The following is a 20,146-nucleotide window of genomic DNA, read 5'->3' as shown; positions in this document are numbered from 1 at the left end:
TACCTCAGCGGTAGCTGGCAGGACGGTAGACTACAGACTATATTAACATGGTAGTTACCTCAGCGGTAGCTGGCAGGACAGTAGACTACAGACTATATTAACACGGTAGTTACCTCAGCGGTAGCTGGCAGGACAGTAGACTCCAGACTATATTAACACGGTAGTTACCTCAGCGGTAGCTGACAGGACAGTAGACTCCAGACTATATTAACACGGTAGTTACCTCAGCGGTAGCTGGCAGGACAGTAGACTACAGACTATATTAACACGGTAGTTACCTCAGCGGTAGCTGGCAGGACAGTAGACTCCAGACTATATTAACACGGTAGTTACCTCAGCGGTAGCTGGCAGGACAGTAGACTACAGACTATATTAACACGGTAGTTACCTCAGCGGTAGCTGGTAGGACAGTAGACTACAGACTATATTAACATGGTAGTTACCTCAGCGGTAGCTGGCAGGACAGTAGACTACAGACTATATTAACACGGTAGTTACCTCAGCGGTAGCTGGTAGGACAGTAGACTCCAGACTATATTAACATGGTAGTTACCTCAGCGGTAGCTGGCAGGACAGTAGACTACAGACTATATTAACACGGTAGTTACCTCAGCGGTAGCTGGCAGGACAGTAGACTCCAGACTATATTAACATGGTAGTTACCTCAGCGGTAGCTGGCAGGACAGCAGACTACAGACTATATTAACATGGTAGTTACCTCAGCGGTAGCTGGCAGGACAGTAGACTCCAGACTATATTAACATGGTAGTTACCTCAGCGGTAGCTGGCAGGACAGCAGACTCCAGACTATATTAACATGGTAGTTACCTCAGCGGTAGCTGGCAGGACAGTAGACTCCAGACTATATTAACACGGTAGTTACCTCAGCGGTAGCTGGTAGGACAGTAGACTCCAGACTATATTAACATGGTAGTTACCTCAGCGGTAGCTGGCAGGACAGTAGACTCCAGACTATATTAACACGGTAGTTACCTCAGCGGTAGCTGGCAGGACAGCAGACTACAGACTATATTAACATGGTAGTTACCTCAGCGGGAGCTGGCAGGACAGTAGACTACAGACTATATTAACATGGTAGTTACCTCAGCGGTAGCTGGCAGGACAGTAGACTCCAGACTATATTAACACGGTAGTTACCTCAGCGGTAGCTGGCAGGACAGTAGACTCCAGACTATATTAACATGGTAGTTACCTCAGCGGTAGCTGGCAGGACAGTAGACTACAGACTATATTAACACGGTAGTTACCTCAGCGGTAGCTGGCAGGACAGTAGACTACAGACTATATTAACATGGTAGTTACCTCAGCGGTAGCTGGCAGGACAGTAGACTACAGACTATATTAACACGGTAGTTACCTCAGCGGTAGCTGGCAGGACAGTAGACTACAGACTATATTAACACGGTAGTTACCTCAGCGGTAGCTGGCAGGACAGTAGCCTCCAGACTATATTAACACGGTAGTTACCTCAGCGGTAGCTGGCAGGACAGTAGACTCCAGACTATATTAACATGGTAGTTACCTCAGCGGTAGCTGGTAGGACAGTAGACTCCAGACTATATTAACACGGTAGTTACCTCAGCGGTAGCTGGCAGGACAGTAGACTCCAGACTATATTAACATGGTAGTTACCTCAGCGGTAGCTGGCAGGACAGTAGACTCCAGACTATATTAACACGGTAGTTACCTCAGCGGTAGCTGGCAGGACAGTAGACTACAGACTATATTAACATGGTAGTTACCTCAGCGGTAGCTGGCAGGACAGTAGACTACAGACTATATTAACACGGTAGTTACCTCAGCGGTAGCTGGCAGGACAGTAGACTCCAGACTATATTAACATGGTAGTTACCTCAGCGGTAGCTGGCAGGACAGTAGACTACAGACTATATTAACACGGTAGTTACCTCAGCGGTAGCTGACAGGACAGTAGACTCCAGACTATATTAACACGGTAGTTACCTCAGCGGTAGCTGGCAGGACAGTAGACTACAGACTATATTAACACGGTAGTTACCTCAGCGGTAGCTGGCAGGACAGTAGACTCCAAACTATATTAACACGGTAGTTACCTCAGCGGTAGCTGGCAGGACAGTAGACTACAGACTATATTAACACGGTAGTTACCTCAGCGGTAGCTGGTAGGACAGTAGACTACAGACTATATTAACATGGTAGTTACCTCAGCGGTAGCTGGCAGGACAGTAGACTACAGACTATATTAACACGGTAGTTACCTCAGCGGTAGCTGGTAGGACAGTAGACTCCAGACTATATTAACATGGTAGTTACCTCAGCGGTAGCTGGCAGGACAGTAGACTACAGACTATATTAACACGGTAGTTACCTCAGCGGTAGCTGGCAGGACAGTAGACTCCAGACTATATTAACATGGTAGTTACCTCAGCGGTAGCTGGCAGGACAGCAGACTACAGACTATATTAACATGGTAGTTACCTCAGCGGTAGCTGGCAGGACAGTAGACTCCAGACTATATTAACATGGTAGTTACCTCAGCGGTAGCTGGCAGGACAGCAGACTCCAGACTATATTAACATGGTAGTTACCTCAGCGGTAGCTGGCAGGACAGTAGACTCCAGACTATATTAACACGGTAGTTACCTCAGCGGTAGCTGGTAGGACAGTAGACTCCAGACTATATTAACATGGTAGTTACCTCAGCGGTAGCTGGCAGGACAGTAGACTCCAGACTATATTAACACGGTAGTTACCTCAGCGGTAGCTGGCAGGACAGCAGACTACAGACTATATTAACATGGTAGTTACCTCAGCGGGAGCTGGCAGGACAGTAGACTACAGACTATATTAACATGGTAGTTACCTCAGCGGTAGCTGGCAGGACAGCAGACTACAGACTATATTAACATGGTAGTTACCTCAGCGGTAGCTGGCAGGACAGTAGACTCCAGACTATATTAACACGGTAGTTACCTCAGCGGGAGCTGGCAGGACAGTAGACTCCAGACTATATTAACACGGTAGTTACCTCAGCGGTAGCTGGCAGGACAGTAGACTACAGACTATATTAACACGGTAGTTACCTCAGCGGTAGCTGGCAGGACAGTAGACTCCAGACTATATTAACACGGTAGTTACCTCAGCGGTAGCTGGCAGGACAGTAGGCTCCAGACTATATTAACATGGTAGTTACCTCAGCGGTAGCTGGCAGGACAGTAGACTCCAGACTATATTAACAGGGTAGTTACCTCAGCGGTAGCTGGCAGGACAGTAGACTACAGACTATATTAACACGGTAGTTACCTCAGCGGTAGCTGGTAGGACAGTAGACTCCAGACCAGCGATGGTACTCTGGAGCAGGTTGACAGCGTCCTCACAGTGACTGGTTAGCTGTTCCACTCTCTGAAACACCACAGAGACACACAGACACACCGTTCAACCACGCGGAAGACAACGATACCAAAGACCTCGAGACAGACAGTCAGATAACAAAACACAGACAACTTTAGTCATCTCCGGTAAGACGTGGTTGCCACGGCGCCGTACAGCAGACTAAACAGAGAGTTCTGGAACGTTGGACATATTTTATTTTAAACAGTTTTTGTTTGTTTGTTTGTTGATTGGATTGGATATGTCCGGTTGTTTTTACAGGAGTTGCAGGACTGACGGCAGGTTGACTTGTCCGGTTTGGCTAGCTAGCTACCATCACTATCACCATCACCTAGCATCACTATCACCATCACCTGGCTTCACCATCACCTAGCTTCACCATCACTTAGCATCACCATCACTTAGCATCACCATCACCTGGATACACCATCACCTGGATACACCATCACCTGGCTTCACCATCACCTAGCTCCACCATCACCTAGCTCCACCATCACCTGGATACACCATCACCTTGATACACCATCACCTGGATACACCATCACCTAGCATCACCATCACCTAGCTCCACCATCACCTAGCTCCACCATCACCTAGCTCCACCATCACCTGGATACACCATCACCTAGCTCCACCATCACCTAGCTCCACCATCACCTAGCATCACCATCACCTAGCTCCACCATCACCTAGCATCACCATCATGTAACAGGGTGTAGGATCCTGATGTCTGAGTCGTGCTCTGTTCCATGATGTGTTGTCTGAGTCAGCACTATGACCAGTAGGTGTTGTCTGAGTCACCACTATGACCAGTAGGTGTTGTCTGAGTCAGCACTATGACCAGTAGGTGTTGTCTGAGTCAGCACTATGACCAGTAGGTGTTGTCTGAGTCACCACTATGACCAGTAGGTGTTGTCTGAGTCACCACTATGACCAGTAGGTGTTGTCTGAGTCAGCACTATGACCAGTAGGTGTTGTCTGAGTCACCACTATGACCAGTAGGTGTTGTCTGAGTCAGCACTATGACCAGTAGGTGTTGTCTGAGTCAGCACTATGACCAGTAGGTGTTGTCTGAGTCAGCACTATGACCAGTAGGTGTTGTCTGAGTCAGCACTATGACCAGTAGGTGTTGTCTGAGTCAGCACTATGACCAGTAGGTGTTGTCTGAGTCAGCACTATGACCAGTAGGTGTTGTCTGAGTCAGCACTATGACCAGTAGGTGTTGTCTGAGTCACCACTATGACCAGTAGGTGTTGTCTGAGTCAGCACTATGACCAGTAGGTGTTGTCTGAGTCACCACTATGACCAGTAGGTGTTGTCTGAGTCAGCACTATGACCAGTAGGTGTTGTCTGAGTCAGCACTATGACCAGTAGGTGTTGTCTGAGTCAGCACTATGACCAGTAGGTGTTGTCTGAGTCAGCACTATGACCAGTAGGTGTTGTCTGAGTCAGCACTATGACCAGTAGGTGTTGTCTGAGTCACCACTATGACCAGTAGGTGTTGTCTGAGTCAGCACTATGACCAGTAGGTGTTGTCTGAGTCAGCACTATGACCAGTAGGTGTTGTCTGAGTCACCACTATGACCAGTAGGTGTTGTCTGAGTCACCACTATGACCAGTAGGTGTTGTCTGAGTCACCACTATGACCAGTAGGTGTTGTCTGAGTCAGCACTATGACCAGTAGGTGTTGTCTGAGTCACCACTATGACCAGTAGGTGTTGTCTGAGTCACCACTATGACCAGTAGGTGTTGTCTGAGTCACCACTATGACCAGTAGGTGTTGTCTGAGTCAGCACTATGACCAGTAGGTGTTGTCTGAGTCACCACTATGACCAGTAGGTGTTGTCTGAGTCACCACTATGACCAGTAGGTGTTGTCTGAGTCACCACTATGACCAGTAGGTGTTGTCTGAGTCACCACTATGACCAGTAGGTGTTGTCTGAGTCACCACTATGACCAGTAGGTGTTGTCTGAGTCACCACTATGACCAGTAGGTGTTGTCTGAGTCAGCACTATGACCAGTAGGTGTTGTCTGAGTCAGCACTATGACCAGTAGGTGTTGTCTGAGTCAGCACTATGACCAGTAGGTGTTGTCTGAGTCAGCACTATGACCAGTAGGTGTTGTCTGAGTCACCACTATGACCAGTAGGTGTTGTCTGAGTCACCACTATGACCAGTAGGTGTTGTCTGAGTCAGCACTATGACCAGTAGGTGTTGTCTGAGTCAGCACTATGACCAGTAGGTGTTGTCTGAGTCACCACTATGACCAGTAGGTGTTGTCTGAGTCAGCACTATGACCAGTAGGTGTTGTCTGAGTCACCACTATGACCAGTAGGTGTTGTCTGAGTCACCACTATGACCAGTAGGTGTTGTCTGAGTCACCACTATGACCAGTAGGTGTTGTCTGAGTCACCACTATGACCAGTAGGTGTTGTCTGAGTCAGCACTATGACCAGTAGGTGTTGTCTGAGTCAGCACTATGACCAGTAGGTGTTGTCTGAGTCACCACTATGACCAGTAGGTGTTGTCTGAGTCAGCACTATGACCAGTAGGTGTTGTCTGAGTCAGCACTATGACCAGTAGGTGTTGTCTGAGTCAGCACTATGACCAGTAGGTGTTGTCTGAGTCAGCACTATGACCAGTAGGTGTTGTCTGAGTCAGCACTATGACCAGTAGGTGTTGTCTGAGTCAGCACTATGACCAGTAGGTCTACGGTCCATCCTAGGAAGACCATGTTGATGTTTGTTCATGTTTTGACCATTTAGTTAACAGGGCCACACTGGAAATACATCATGCTTGATGATTTTAAATCATTATCCACGTGTGGGGTTGTATTGTGTTTTAAATTAAATACATCTAGAGCAGCAGAGCTGAATGTGTAACAGGTAAAACTACAAAATACAGAGAGATGACTACAAGGTCCAGGAGTCTGTGGTCTTGTGTATCTGTCTGTACCATTCTGAAGCAGACCCAGGCGCTGTGTGAGAGGAGAAACTACAAACACAGAGAACTACAACATCCAGAAGGCTATCTCACCGTTCTGAAGCAGACCCAGGCGCTGTGTGAGAGGAGAAACTACAAACACAGAGAACTACAAGGTCCAGAAGGCCATCTCACCGTTCTGAAGCAGACCCAGGCGCTGTGTGAAAAGGGGAAGGATCCGTCAAACTCAGTAGGCAGCTGAGACACCTCCACATGCTTATGGAGAGACTTCAGAGAGGTTAACAACTCCACCTGGATAGAGAGGGGAGGAGGAGGAGGGAGAGAGAGAGAGAGAGAGAGAGAGAGAGAGAGAGAGAGAGAGAGAGATTGGATGAGAGAGAGAGAGAGAGAGAGAGAGAGAGAGAGAGAGAGAGAGAGAGAGAGAGAGAGAGAGAGAGAGAGAGAGAGAGAGAGAAGAGATTGGATGAGAGAGAGAGAGAGAGAGAGAGAGAGAGAGAGAGAGAGAGAGAGAGAGAGAGAGAGAATAGATTGGAGGGGAGATATTTAGATCTATAAAGGTTTGTAACAAGACAACAACTCAATACTAAATACATTACAACAGCCCCTCAACACTCTGCCAGACAGATCTCAATACTAAATACATTACAACAGCCCCTCAACACTCTGCCAGACAGAACTCAATACTAAATACATTACAACAGCCCCTCAACACTCTGCCAGACAGAACTCAATACTAAATACATTACAACAGCCCCTCAACACTCTGCCAGACAGAACTCAATACATTACAACAGCCCCTCAACACTCTGCCAGACAGATCTCATTACTAAATACATTACAACAGCCCCTCAACACTCTGCCAGACAGATCTCATTACTAAATACATTACAACAGCCCCTCAACACTCTGCCAGACATATCTCATTACTAAATACATTACAACAGCCCCTCAACACTCTGCCAGACAGATCTTATTACTAAATACATTACAACAGCCCCTCAACACTCTGTCAGACAGATCTCAATACTAAATACATTACAACAGCCCCTCAACACTCTGCCAGACAGATCTCATTACTAAATACATTACAACAGCCCCTCAACACTCTGCCAGACAGAACTCAATACTAAATACATTACAACAGCCCCTCAACACTCTGCCAGACAGATCTCATTACTAAATACATTACAACAGCCCCTCAACACTCTGCCAGACAGATCTCATTACTAAATACATTACAACAGCCCCTCAACACTCTGCCAGACAGATCTCATTACTAAATACATAACAACAGCCCCTCAACACTCTGTCAGACAGATCTCAATACTAAATACATTACAACAGCCCCTCAACACTCTGCCAGACAGAACTCAATACTAAATACATTACAACAGCCCCTCAACACTCTGCCAGACAGAACTCAATACTAAATACATTACAACAGCCCCTCAACACTCTGCCAGACAGAACTCAATACTAAATACATTACAACAGCCCCTCAACACTCTGCCAGACAGAACTCAATACTAAATACATAACAACAGCCCCTCAACACTCTGTCAGACAGATCTCATTACTAAATACATTACAACAGCCCCTCAACACTCTGCCAGACAGATCTCATTACTAAATACATAACAACAGCCCCTCAACACTCTGTCAGACAGATCTCATTACTAAATACATTACAACAGCCCCTCAACACTCTGCCAGACAGATCTCATTACTAAATACATAACAACAGCCCCTCAACACTCTGTCAGACAGACGCCTTGAGAAACCATGGCTGTTACCACACAGAGTATTACTGTGAGGGACGCCTTGCGAAACCATGGTAGGACTGTGTTCCTGTATAGACCTAGTGAACACAGAGTATTACTGTGAGGGTAGGACTGTGTTCCCGTATAGACCCAGGTCTCTGTGTTACCTGTATGGCTGAGGGTTTCTCCAGGTGTAGAACCAGGTCTCTGTGTTACCTGTACGGCTGAGGGTTTCTCCAGGTGTAGAACCAGGTCTCTGTGTTACCTGTATGGATGAGGGTTTCTCCAGGTGTAGAACCAGGTCTCTGTGTTACCTGTACGGCTGAGGGTTTCTCCAGGTGTAGAACCAGGTCTCTGTGTTACCTGTATGGCTGAGGGTTTCTCCAGGTGTAGAACCAGGTCTGTGTTACCTGTACGGCTGAGGGTTTCTCCAGGTGTAGAACCAGGTCTCTGTGTTACCTGTATGGCTGAGGGTTTCTCCAGGTGTAGAACCAGGTCTGTGTTACCTGTACGGCTGAGGGTTTCTCCAGGTGTAGAACCAGGTCTCTGTGTTACCTGTACGGCTGAGGGTTTCTCCAGGTGTAGAACCAGGTCTGTGTTACCTGTACGGCTGAGGGTTTCTCCAGGTGTAGAACCAGGTCTCTGTGTTACCTGTACGGCTGAGGGTTTCTCCAGGCGTAGAACCAGGTCTCTGTGTTACCTATATGGCTGAGGGTTTCTCCAGGTGTAGAACCAGGTCTCTGTGTTACCTGTACGGCTGAGGGTTTCTCCAGGTGTAGAACCAGGTCTCTGTGTTACCTGTACGGCTGAGGGTCTCTCCAGGTGTAGAACCAGGTCTCTGTGTTACCTGTACGGCTGAGGGTTTCTCCAGGCGTAGAACCAGGTCTCTGTGTTACCTGTATGGCTGAGGGTTTCTCCAGGTGTAGAACCAGGTCTCTGTGTTACCTGTACGGCTGAGGGTTTCTCCAGGTGTAGAACCAGGTCTCTGTGTTACCTGTACGGCTGAGGGTTTCTCCAGGTGTAGAACCAGGTCTCTGTGTTACCTGTACGGCTGAGGGTTTCTCCAGGCGTAGAACCAGGTCTCTGTGTTACCTGTATGGCTGAGGGTTTCTCCAGGTGTAGAACCAGGTCTCTGTGTTACCTGTACGGCTGAGGGTTTCTCCAGGTGTAGAACCAGGTCTCTGTGTTACCTGTACGGCTGAGGGTTTCTCCAGGCGTAGAACCAGGTCTCTGTGTTACCTGTACGGCTGAGGGTTTCTCCAGGCGTAGAACCAGGTCTGTGTTACCTGTACGGCTGAGGGTTTCTCCAGGTGTAGAACCAGGTCTCTGTGTTACCTGTACGGCTGAGGGTTTCTCCAGGTGTAGAACCAGGTCTCTGTGTTACCTGTACGGCTGAGGGTTTCTCCAGGCGTAGAACCAGATCTCTGTGTTACCTGTATGGATGAGGGTTTATCCAGGCGTAGAACCAGGTCTCTGTGTTACCTGTACGGCTGAGGGTTTCTCCAGGTGTAGAACCAGGTCTCTGTGTTACCTGTACGGCTGAGGGTTTCTCCAGGTGTAGAACCAGATCTCTGTGTTACCTGTACGGCTGAGGGTTTCTCCAGGTGTAGAACCAGGTCTCTGTGTTACCTGTATGGCTGAGGGTTTATCCAGGTGTAGAACCAGGTCTCTGTGTTACCTGTATGGCTGAGGGTTTCTCCAGGTGTAGAACCAGGTCTCTGTGTTACCTGTACGGCTGAGGGTTTCTCCAGGCGTAGAACCAGGTCTCTGTCAGCCAGTAACAGGACAGTGTAGATACAGCCGGGCATAGCATCCTGTCAGGAAGACAGAGAAGAAGAGAGAGATCAGTAGAATAAAAGACAAGCAGATGAAGCTGTCTCAACAAGGGACAACATGGGTAGGAGTTGGCAAATGAAGCTGTCTCAACAAGAGACAACATGGGTAGGTGTTGGCAGATGAAGCTGTCTCAACAAGGGACAACATGGGTAGGTGTTGGCAAATGAAGCTGTCTCAACAAGAGACAACATGGGTAGGTGTTGGCAGATGAAGCTGTCTCAACAAGAGACAACATGGGTAGGAGTTGGCAGATGAAGCTGTCTCAACAAGGGACAACATGGGTAGGAGTTGGCAGATGAAGCTGTCTCAACAAGAGACAACATGGGTAGGAGTTGGCAGATGAAGCTGTCTCAACAAGGGACAACATGGGTAGGAGTTGGCAGATGAAGCTGTCTCAACAAGGGACAACATGGGTAGGAGTTGGCAGATGAAGCTGTCTCAACAAGGGACAACATGGGTAGGAGTTGGCAGATGAAGCTGTCTCAACAAGAGACAACATGGGTAGGAGTTGGCAGATGAAGCTGTCTCAACAAGAGACAACATGGGTAGGTGTTGGCAGATGAAGCTGTCTCAACAAGGGACAACATGGGTAGGTGTTGGCAGATGAAGCTGTCTCAACAAGGGACAACATGGGTAGATGTTGGCAGATGAAGCTGTCTCAACAAGAGACAACATGGGTAGGTGTTGGCAGATGAAGCTGTCTCAACAAGGGACAACATGGGTAGGAGTTGGCAGATGAAGCTGTCTCAACAAGGGACAACATGGGTAGATGTTGGCAGATGAAGCTGTCTCAACAAGAGACAACATGGGTAGGTGTTGGCAAATGAAGCTGTCTCAACAAGGGACAACATGGGTAGGTGTTGGCAGATGAAGCTGTCTCAACAAGAGACAACATGGGTAGGTGTTGGCAGATGAAGCTGTCTCAACAAGGGACAACATGGGTAGGAGTTGGCAGATGAAGCTGTCTCAACAAGGGACAACATGGGTAGATGTTGGCAGATGAAGCTGTCTCAACAAGAGACAACATGGGTAGGAGTTGGCAAATGAAGCTGTCTCAACAAGGGACAACATGGGTAGGTGTTGGCAGATGAAGCTGTCTCAACAAGAGACAACATGGGTAGGTGTTGGCAGATGAAGCTGTCTCAACAAGGGACAACATGGGTAGGAGTTGGCAGATGAAGCTGTCTCAACAAGGGACAACATGGGTAGGAGTTGGCAGATGAAGCTGTCTCAACAAGAGACAACATGGGTAGGAGTTGGCAGATGAAGCTGTCTCAACAAGGGACAACATGGGTAGGAGTTGGCAGATGAAGCTGTCTCAACAAGAGACAACATGGGTAGGTGTTGGCAGATGAAGCTGTCTCAACAAGAGACAACATGGGTAGGAGTTGGCAGATGAAGCTGTCTCAACAAGAGACAACATGGGTAGGAGTTGGCAGATGAAGCTGTCTCAACAAGGGACAACATGGGTAGGAGTTGGCAGATGAAGCTGTCTCAACAAGAGACAACATGGGTAGGTGTTGGCAGATGAAGCTGTCTCAACAAGGGACAACATGGGTAGGAGTTGGCAGATGAAGCTGTCTCAACAAGGGACAACATGGGTAGGGGTTGGCAGATGAAGCTGTCTCAACAAGAGACAACATGGGTAGGAGTTGGCAAATGAAGCTGTCTCAACAAGGGACAACATGGGTAGGAGTTGGCAGATGAAGAACCCTCACAACATCAGACAGACAGAGCACTCAGTTCTAGAACCCTCACAACATCAGACAGAGCACTCAGTTCTAGAACCCTCACAACATCAGACAGAGCACTCAGTTCTAGAACCCTCACAACATCAGACAGACAGAGCACTCGGTTCTAGAACCCTCACAACATCAGACAGAGCACTCAGTTCTAGAACCCTCACAACATCAGACAGAGCACTCAGTTCTAGAACCCTCACAACATCAGACAGACAGAGCACTCGGTTCTAGAACCCTCACAACATCAGACAGACAGAGCACTCGGTTCTAGAACCCTCACAACATCAGACAGACAGAGCACTCGGTTCTACAACCCTCACAACATCAGACAGACAGAGCACTCAGTTCTAGAACCCTCACACCATCAGACAGACAGAGCACTCGGTTCTAGAACCCTCACACCATCAGACAGACAGAGCACTCGGTTCTAGAACCCTCACAACATCAGACAGACAGAGCACTCGGTTCTAGAACCCTCACAACATCAGACAGACAGAGCACTCGGTTCTAGAACCCTCACAACATCAGACAGACAGAGCACTCGGTTCTAGAACCCTCACAACATCAGACAGACAGAGCACTCGGTTCTAGAACCCTCACAACATCAGACAGACAGAGCACTCAGTTCTAGAACCCTCACAACATCAGACAGAGCACTCGGTTCTAGAACCCTCACAACATCAGACAGACAGAGCACTCAGTTCTAGAACCCTCACAACATCAGACAGACAGAGCACTCGGTTCTAGAACCCTCACAACATCAGACAGACAGAGCACTCGGTTCTACAACCCTCACAACATCAGACAGAGCACTCGGTTCTAGAACCCTCACAACATCAGACAGACAGAGCACTCAGTTCTAGAACCCTCACAACATCAGACAGACAGAGCACTCGGTTCTAGAACCCTCACAACATCAGACAGACAGAGCACTCGGTTCTAGAACCCTCACAACATCAGACAGACAGAGCACTCAGTTCTAGAACACTCACAACATCAGACAGACAGAGCACTCAGAGGTTCTCTAAATCACAGAGACTGACTCTATGACTGTAATGACTGAATCTAACGGTGTTGTTGTGTCCCGGTGTCTGACACCAGAGTAGCTTCAGGAGACAGTCTGAACAGAGTAATTATACACAGTACTGCCTGGCAGTAATGAAGTCCTCTCACCATCTATTCCTACTGAAACAGAGACGTAGAGGACGCTCCAGGGTGTCCACTAGACAACCATCAAGGGGAACGTTTGGAGGCCAACGGCGCCCTGATTACAAACAGACTCCATGACCACAACAAGCTGTTTTTACATTTAACATTTAACAGACTCTCTTATCCAGAGAGACTTACAGTAGAGAGTCATTTAACAGACTCTCTTATCCAGAGAGACTTACAGTAGAGAGTCATTTAACAGACTCTCTTATCCAGAGAGACTTACAGTAGAGAGTCATTTAACAGACTCTCTTATCCAGAGAGACTTACAGTAGAGAGTCATTTAACAGACTCTCTTATCCAGAGAGACTTACAGTAGAGAGTCATTTAACAGACTCTCTTATACAGAGAGACTTACAGTAGAGAGTCATTTAACAGACTCTCTGATCCAGAGAGACTTACAGTAGAGAGTCATTTAACAGACTCTCTTATCCAGAGAGACTTACAGTAGTGAGTCTTTTAACAGACTCTCTGATCCAGAGAGACTTACAGTAGAGAGTCATTTAACAGACTCTCTTACCCAGAGAGACTTACAGTAGAGAGTCATTTAACAGACTCTCTTATCCAGAGAGACTTACAGTAGAGAGTCATTTAACAGACTCTCTTATCCAGAGAGACTTACAGTAGTGAGTCTTTTAACAGACTCTCTTATCCAGAGAGACTTACAGTAGAGAGTCATTTAACAGACTCTCTTATCCAGAGAGACTTACAAGAGTGAGTCATTTAACAGACTCTCTTATCCAGAGAGACTTACAGTAGTGAGTCTTTTAACAGACTCTCTTATCCAGAGAGACTTACAGTAGAGAGTCATTTAACAGACTCTCTTATCCAGAGAGACTTACAGTAGTGAGTCATTTAACAGACTCTCTTATCCAGAGAGACTTACAGTAGTGAGTCTTTTAACAGACTCTCTTATCCAGAGAGACTTACAGTAGAGAGTCATTTAACATACTCTCTTATCCAGAGAGACTTACAGTAGAGAGTCATTTAACAGACTCTCTTATCCAGAGAGACTTACAGTAGAGAGTCATTTAACAGACTCTCTTATCCAGAGAGACTTACAGTAGTGAGTCATTTAACAGACTCTCTTATCCAGAGAGACTTACAGTAGTGAGTCTTTTAACAGACTCTCTTATCCAGAGAGACTTACAGTAGAGAGTCATTTAACAGACTCTCTTATCCAGAGAGACTTACAGTAGAGAGTCATTTAACAGACTCTCTTATCCAGAGAGACTTACAGTAGTGAGTCATTTAACAGACTCTCTTATCCAGAGAGACTTACAGTAGTGAGTCATTTAACAGACTCTCTTATCCAGAGAGACTTACAGTAGTGAGTCATTTAACAGACTCTCTTATCCAGAGAGACTTACAGTAGTGAGTCTTTTAACAGACTCTCTTATCCAGAGAGACTTACAGTAGAGAGTCATTTAACAGACTCTCTTATCCAGAGAGACTTACAGTAGAGAGTCATTTAACAGACTCTCTGATCCAGAGACTTACAGTAGAGACTCTCTGATCCAGAGACTTACAGTAGAGAGTCATTTAACAGACTCTCTCATCCAGAGAGACTTACAGTAGAGAGTCATTTAACAGACTCTCTGATCCAGAGACTTACAGTAGAGTCATTTAACAGACTCTCTCATCCAGAGACTTACAGTAGAAAGTCATACATGTTTATACTGGTCCCCCAGTGGGAATCGAACCCACAACCCTGAGAGTGTAAGAGCCATGCTATACCAACTGAACCACACAGGATCTGAGTTGTTCCTTTCACCAGGACCTTAAGACTGCTGTCTTGTCTGTCTGTCTGTCTGTCTGTCTGTCTGCCTGCCTGCCTATCTGTCTGCCTATCTGTCTGCTTGCATATATGTCTGTCTGCCTGCCTGTCTATCTGTCTGCCTGCATATATGTCTAATCTGCCTGCCTGTCTATCTGTCTGCCTGTCTGTCTGTCTGCCTGCCTGTTTGTCTGCCTGTCTGTCCAGGGCTGGAGTTGGTCCTGGCAAAGTAAGAAAGACTGAAAGAAAGAAAGATGTCAGGACTGGACCCTTAGTTCAACCAGAGAGGAGACTGGTATCTGAGCAACGATGTCAGGGCTGGACCCTTAGTTCAACCAGAGAGGAGACTGGTATCTGAGCAACGATGTCAGGGCTGGACCCTTAGTTCAACCAGAGAGGAGACTGGTATCTGAGCAACGATGTCAGGGCTGGACCCTTAGTTCAACCAGAGAGGAGACTGGTATCTGAGCAACGATGTCAGGGCTGGACCCTTAGTTCAACCAGAGAGGAGACTGGTATCTGAGCAACGATGTCAGGACTGGACCCTTAGTTCAACCAGAGAGGAGACTGGTATCTGAGCAACGATGTCAGGGCTGGACCCTTATCCAACCAGAGAGGAGACTGGTATCTGAGCAACGATGTCAGGACTGGACCCTTAGTTCAACCAGAGAGGAGACTGGTATCTGAGCAACGATGTCAGGGCTGGACCCTTAGTTCAACCAGAGAGGAGACTGGTATCTGAGCAACGATGTCAGGGCTGGACCCTTAGTTCAACCAGAGAGGAGACTGGTATCTGAGCAACGATGTCAGGGCTGGACCCTTAGTTCAACCAGAGAGGAGACTGGTATCTGAGCAACGATGTCAGGGCTGGACCCTTAGTTCAACCAGAGAGGAGACTGGTATCTGAGCAACGATGTCAGGGCTGGACCCTTATCCAACCAGAGAGGAGACTGGTATCTGAGCAACGATGTCAGGGCTGGACCCTTAGTTCAACCAGAGAGGAGACTGGTATCTGAGTAACGATGTCAGGGCTGGACCCTTAGTTCAACCAGAGAGGAAACTGGTATCTGAGCAACGATATTGCCTCATTATCAACTGAACGCAGTCTGGAGACACAACAACGTCTCCATATAAATACATTGACCTTTATTGGCCCGGGTCCAGAGTTTCTCCATCTCAACTGTTATCGTCAAGACCAGTCCAGGGTCGACTCATCCAGCTTCTAAAGCTGTTGTTGACTAGAGCCTGGGCCTAACCAGAGGCAGATGGTTTTTAATCTCTGCAGGACATCACAGACCCAGTCCACCAGAAGAACAGCTTGTCTTCAGAGGGCTGGGAACTCAGGAGGGCTGACCAGACCCCCAGTGTGACGATGGCTTGTTGTTTTAACCAGCTTACTGATACTGACCAGGTGAAGGACGGGTCCACATGATAGGCAGAAGGAAGTGGCTGCGTTAACATCATTTGTCTGACAGGAAGTTGGGATGTGTATGTGTGCTCTGTAAAACGCTAACAGCAGTCACAGGGTCTGTAAACACGGTTTCCTGGTTTCCTGTTTGACCGTGTGCTCTGTAAAACACTAACAGCAGTCACAGGGTCTGTAAACACGGTTCCCTGGTTTCCTGTTTGACCGTGTCTTACCTGTAGTATGTTGAAGGCTTTGAACAGAGCGGGGACAGGGGAGCACCTCCGGGAGTCCACCAGGACTGTCAACCCTAGGGAACGCACCTCCTTCCTGTAACACACAGGATATGACATCAGAAACTCAACCCACAACAGTAAGCTCTTCAGCAGTCTTCAAGCTATCAGAACCGTAGCGTCAGGGAGAAAGTAAAAACCATCAGGACTGTGGAACATGAGGGACGGAGATCTAGTCTACACCCTGAACCTCTCTTCACAGAGTGTGATGCTGTGTGTGTGTGTGTGTGTGTGTGTGTGTGTGTGTGTGTGTGTGTGTGTGTGTGTGTGTGTGTGTGTGTGTGTGTGCGTAAAATCATTACCCAGATTGACCTGGAGATAAAACAATCCCATTGTAAAATATTGCTTTTTATTAATACGTGAAAATACATTTGACTTGAATGTTTATCAATCTATAGGTTAATTTGCAAAATTGAGTGTAACTAGATTGGCGTGTATTTTCATTGGTCGTCAAGCTGCAGTTCCTCAGCTCCTCCCTGCTGGAGTGAAACACTAGAGCTGCAGCTCCTCAGTTCCTCCCTGCTGGAGTGAAACACTAGAGCTGCATCTCCTCAGTTCCTCCCTGCTGGAGTGAAACACTAGAGCTGCAGTTCCTCCCTGCTGGAGTGAAACACTAGAGCAGCAGTTCCTCAGTTCCTCCCTGCTGGAGTGAAACACTAGAGCAGCAGCTCCTCAGTTCCTCCCTGCTGGAGTGAAACACTAGAGCAGCAGTTCCTCAGTTCCTCCCTGCTGGAGTGAAACACTAGAGCTGCAGTTCCTCAGTTCCTCCCTGCTGGAGTGAAACACTAGAGCAGCAGCTCCTCAGTTCCTCCCTGCTGGAGTGAAACACTAGAGCAGCAGTTCCTCCCTGCTGGAGTGAAACACTAGAGCAGCAGTTCCTCAGTTCCTCCCTGCTGGAGTGAAACACTAGAGCAGCAGCTCCTCAGTTCCTCCCTGCTGGAGTGAAACACTAGAGCAGCAGTTCCTCAGTTCCTCCCTGCTGGAGTGAAACACTAGAGCAGCAGATCCTCAGTTCCTCCCTGCTGGAGTGAAACACTAGAGCTGCAGCTCCTCAGTTCCTCCCTGCTGGAGTGAAACACTAGAGCAGCAGCTCCTCAGTTCCTCCCTGCTGGAGTGAAACACTAGAGCTGCAGCTCCTCAGTTCCTCCCTGCTGGAGTGAAACACTAGAGCTGCAGTTCCTCAGTTCCTCCCTGCTGGAGTGAAACACTAGAGCTGCAGCTCCTCAGTTCCTCCCTGCTGGAGTGAAACACTAGAGCTGCATCTCCTCAGTTCCTCCCTGCTGGAGTGAAACACTAGAGCTGCAGCTCCTCAGTTCCTCCCTGCTGGAGTGAAACACTAGAGCTGCAGATCCTCAGTTCCTCCCTGCTGGAGTGAAACACTAGAGCTGCAGCTCCTCAGTTCCTCCCTGCTGGAGTGAAACACTAGAGCTGCAGATCCTCAGTTCCTCCCTGCTGGAGTGAAACACTAGAGCTGCAGCTCCTCAGTTCCTCCCTGCTGGAGTGAAACACTAGAGCTGCAGCTCCTCAGTTCCTCCCTGCTGGAGTGAAACACTAGAGCTGCAGCTCCTCAGTTCCTCCCTGCTGGAGTGAAACACTAGAGCTGCAGCTCCTCCCTGCTGGAGTGAAACACTAGAGCTGCAGTTCCTCAGTTCCTCCCTGCTGGAGTGAAACACTAGAGCTGCAGTTCCTCAGTTCCTCCCTGCTGGAGTGAAACACTAGAGCTGCAGCTCCTCAGTTCCTCCCTGCTGGAGTGAAACACTAGAGCTGCAGCTCCTCAGTTCCTCCCTGCTGGAGTGAAACACTAGAGCTGCAGCTCCTCAGTTCCTCCCTGCTGGAGTGAAACACTAGAGCTGCAGCTCCTCAGTTCCTCCCTGCTGGAGTGAAACACTAGAGCTGCAGCTCCTCCCTGCTGGAGTGAAACACTAGAGCTGCAGCTCCTCAGTTCCTCCCTGTTGGAGTGAAACACTAGAGCAGCAGTTCCTCAGTTCCTCCCTGCTGGAGTGAAACACTAGAGCAGCAGTTCCTCAGTTCCTCCCTGCTGGAGTGAAACACTAGAGCTGCAGTTCCTCAGTTCCTCCCTGCTGGAGTGAAACACTAGAGCTGCAGCTCCTCAGTTCCTCCCTGCTGGAGTGAAACACTAGAGCTGCAGCTCCTCAGTTCCTCCCTGCTGGAGTGAAACACTAGAGCAGCAGTTCCTCAGTTCCTCCCTGCTGGAGTGAAACACTAGAGCAGCAGCTCCTCAGTTCCTCCCTGCTGGAGTGAAACACTAGAGCTGCAGTTCCTCAGTTCCTCCCTGCTGGAGTGAAACACTAGAGCTGCAGTTCCTCAGTTCCTCCCTGCTGGAGTGAAACACTAGAGCTGCAGTTCCTCCCTGCTGGAGTGAAACACTAGAGCTGCAGCTCCTCCCTGCTGGAGTGAAACACTAGAGCTGCAGCTCCTCAGTTCCTCCCTGCTGGAGTGAAACACTAGAGCTGCAGTTCCTCAGTTCCTCCCTGTTGGAGTGAAACACTAGAGCTGCAGTTCCTCCCTGCTGGAGTGAAACACTAGAGCTGCAGCTCCTCAGTTCCTCCCTGCTGGAGTGAAACACTAGAGCTGCAGCTCCTCAGTTCCTCCCTGCTGGAGTGAAACACTAGAGCTGCAGCTCCTCCCTGCTGGAGTGAAACACTAGAGCTGCAGTTTCTCAGTTCCTCCCTGCTGGAGTGAAACACTAGAGCTGCAGCTCCTCAGTTCCTCCCTGCTGGAGTGAAACACTAGAGCTGCAGCTCCTCAGTTCCTCCCTGCTGGAGTGAAACACTAGAGCTGCAGTTCCTCCCTGCTGGAGTGAAACACTAGAGCTGCAGCTCCTCCCTGCTGGAGTGAAACACTCGAGCTGCAGCTCCTCAGTTCCTCCCTGCTGGAGTGAAACACTAGAGCTGCAGCTCCTCAGTTCCTCCCTGCTGGAGTGAAACACTAGAGCTGCATCTCCTCAGTTCCTCCCTGCTGGAGTGAAACACTAGAGCTGCAGCTCCTCAGTTCCTCCCTGCTGGAGTGAAACACTAGAGCTGCAGTTCCTCCCTGCTGGAGTGAAACACTAGAGCTGCAGTTCCTCCCTGCTGGAGTGAAACACTAGAGCTGCAGTTCCTCAGTTCCTCCCTGCTGGAGTGAAACACTAGAGCAGCAGTTCCTCAGTTCCTCCCTGCTGGAGTGAAACACTAGAGCAGCAGTTCCTCAGTTCCTCCCTGCTGGAGTGAAACACTAGAGCAGCAGCTCCTCAGTTCCTCCCTGCTGGAGTGAAACACTAGAGCTGCAGTTCCTCAGTTCCTCCCTGCTGGAGTGAAACACTAGAGCTGCAGTTCCTCCCTGCTGGAGTGAAACACTAGAGCTGCAGTTCCTCCCTGCTGGAGTGAAACACTAGAGCTGCAGCTCCTCCCTGCTGGAGTGAAACACTAGAGCTGCAGCTCCTCAGTTCCTCCCTGCTGGAGTGAAACACTAGAGCTGCAGTTCCTCAGTTCCTCCCTGTTGGAGTGAAACACTAGAGCTGCAGTTCCTCCCTGCTGGAGTGAAACACTAGAGCTGCAGTTCCTCAGTTCCTCCCTGCTGGAGTGAAACACTAGAGCTGCAGTTCCTCAGTTCCTCCCTGCTGGAGTGAAACACTAGAGCTGCAGCTCCTCAGTTCCTCCCTGCTGGAGTGAAACACTAGAGCTGCAGCTCCTCAGTTCCTCCCTGCTGGAGTGAAACACTAGAGCTGCAGCTCCTCAGTTCCTCCCTGCTGGAGTGAAACACTAGAGCTGCAGCTCCTCAGTTCCTCCCTG

At 48.6% G+C, this 20,146-nt stretch overlaps 2 protein-coding genes across 2 annotated transcripts in view; one reads left to right on the top strand and one right to left on the bottom strand.

The window, feature by feature from the left end:
* plekhg4 (pleckstrin homology domain containing, family G (with RhoGef domain) member 4) overlaps window positions 1-16,392 on the bottom strand; it is a gene marked incomplete at its 5' end in the record, with an annotated part of 143,492 nt that extends 127,100 nt beyond the window's left edge. Inside the window, 4 exon segments of the mRNA XM_071400415.1 lie at window positions 3,304-3,402; window positions 6,508-6,624; window positions 9,821-9,907; window positions 16,299-16,392. Coding sequence (XP_071256516.1) covers window positions 3,304-3,402; window positions 6,508-6,624; window positions 9,821-9,901 — 297 coding nt within the window.
* LOC139575148 (uro-adherence factor A-like) overlaps window positions 11,395-20,146 on the top strand; it is a 25,646-nt gene continuing 16,894 nt past the window's right edge. Inside the window, exon 1 of the mRNA XM_071400152.1 lies at window positions 11,395-11,442. Coding sequence (XP_071256253.1) covers window positions 11,395-11,442 — 48 coding nt within the window. The remainder of the gene's footprint in view (window positions 11,443-20,146) is intronic.

The sequence above is a fragment of the Salvelinus alpinus genome, chromosome 5 (genome assembly GCF_045679555.1).
Source record: "Salvelinus alpinus chromosome 5, SLU_Salpinus.1, whole genome shotgun sequence".
Classification (NCBI taxonomy): Eukaryota; Metazoa; Chordata; class Actinopteri; order Salmoniformes; family Salmonidae; genus Salvelinus; species Salvelinus alpinus.
This window is presented reverse-complemented; position numbering and strand designations above follow the sequence as displayed.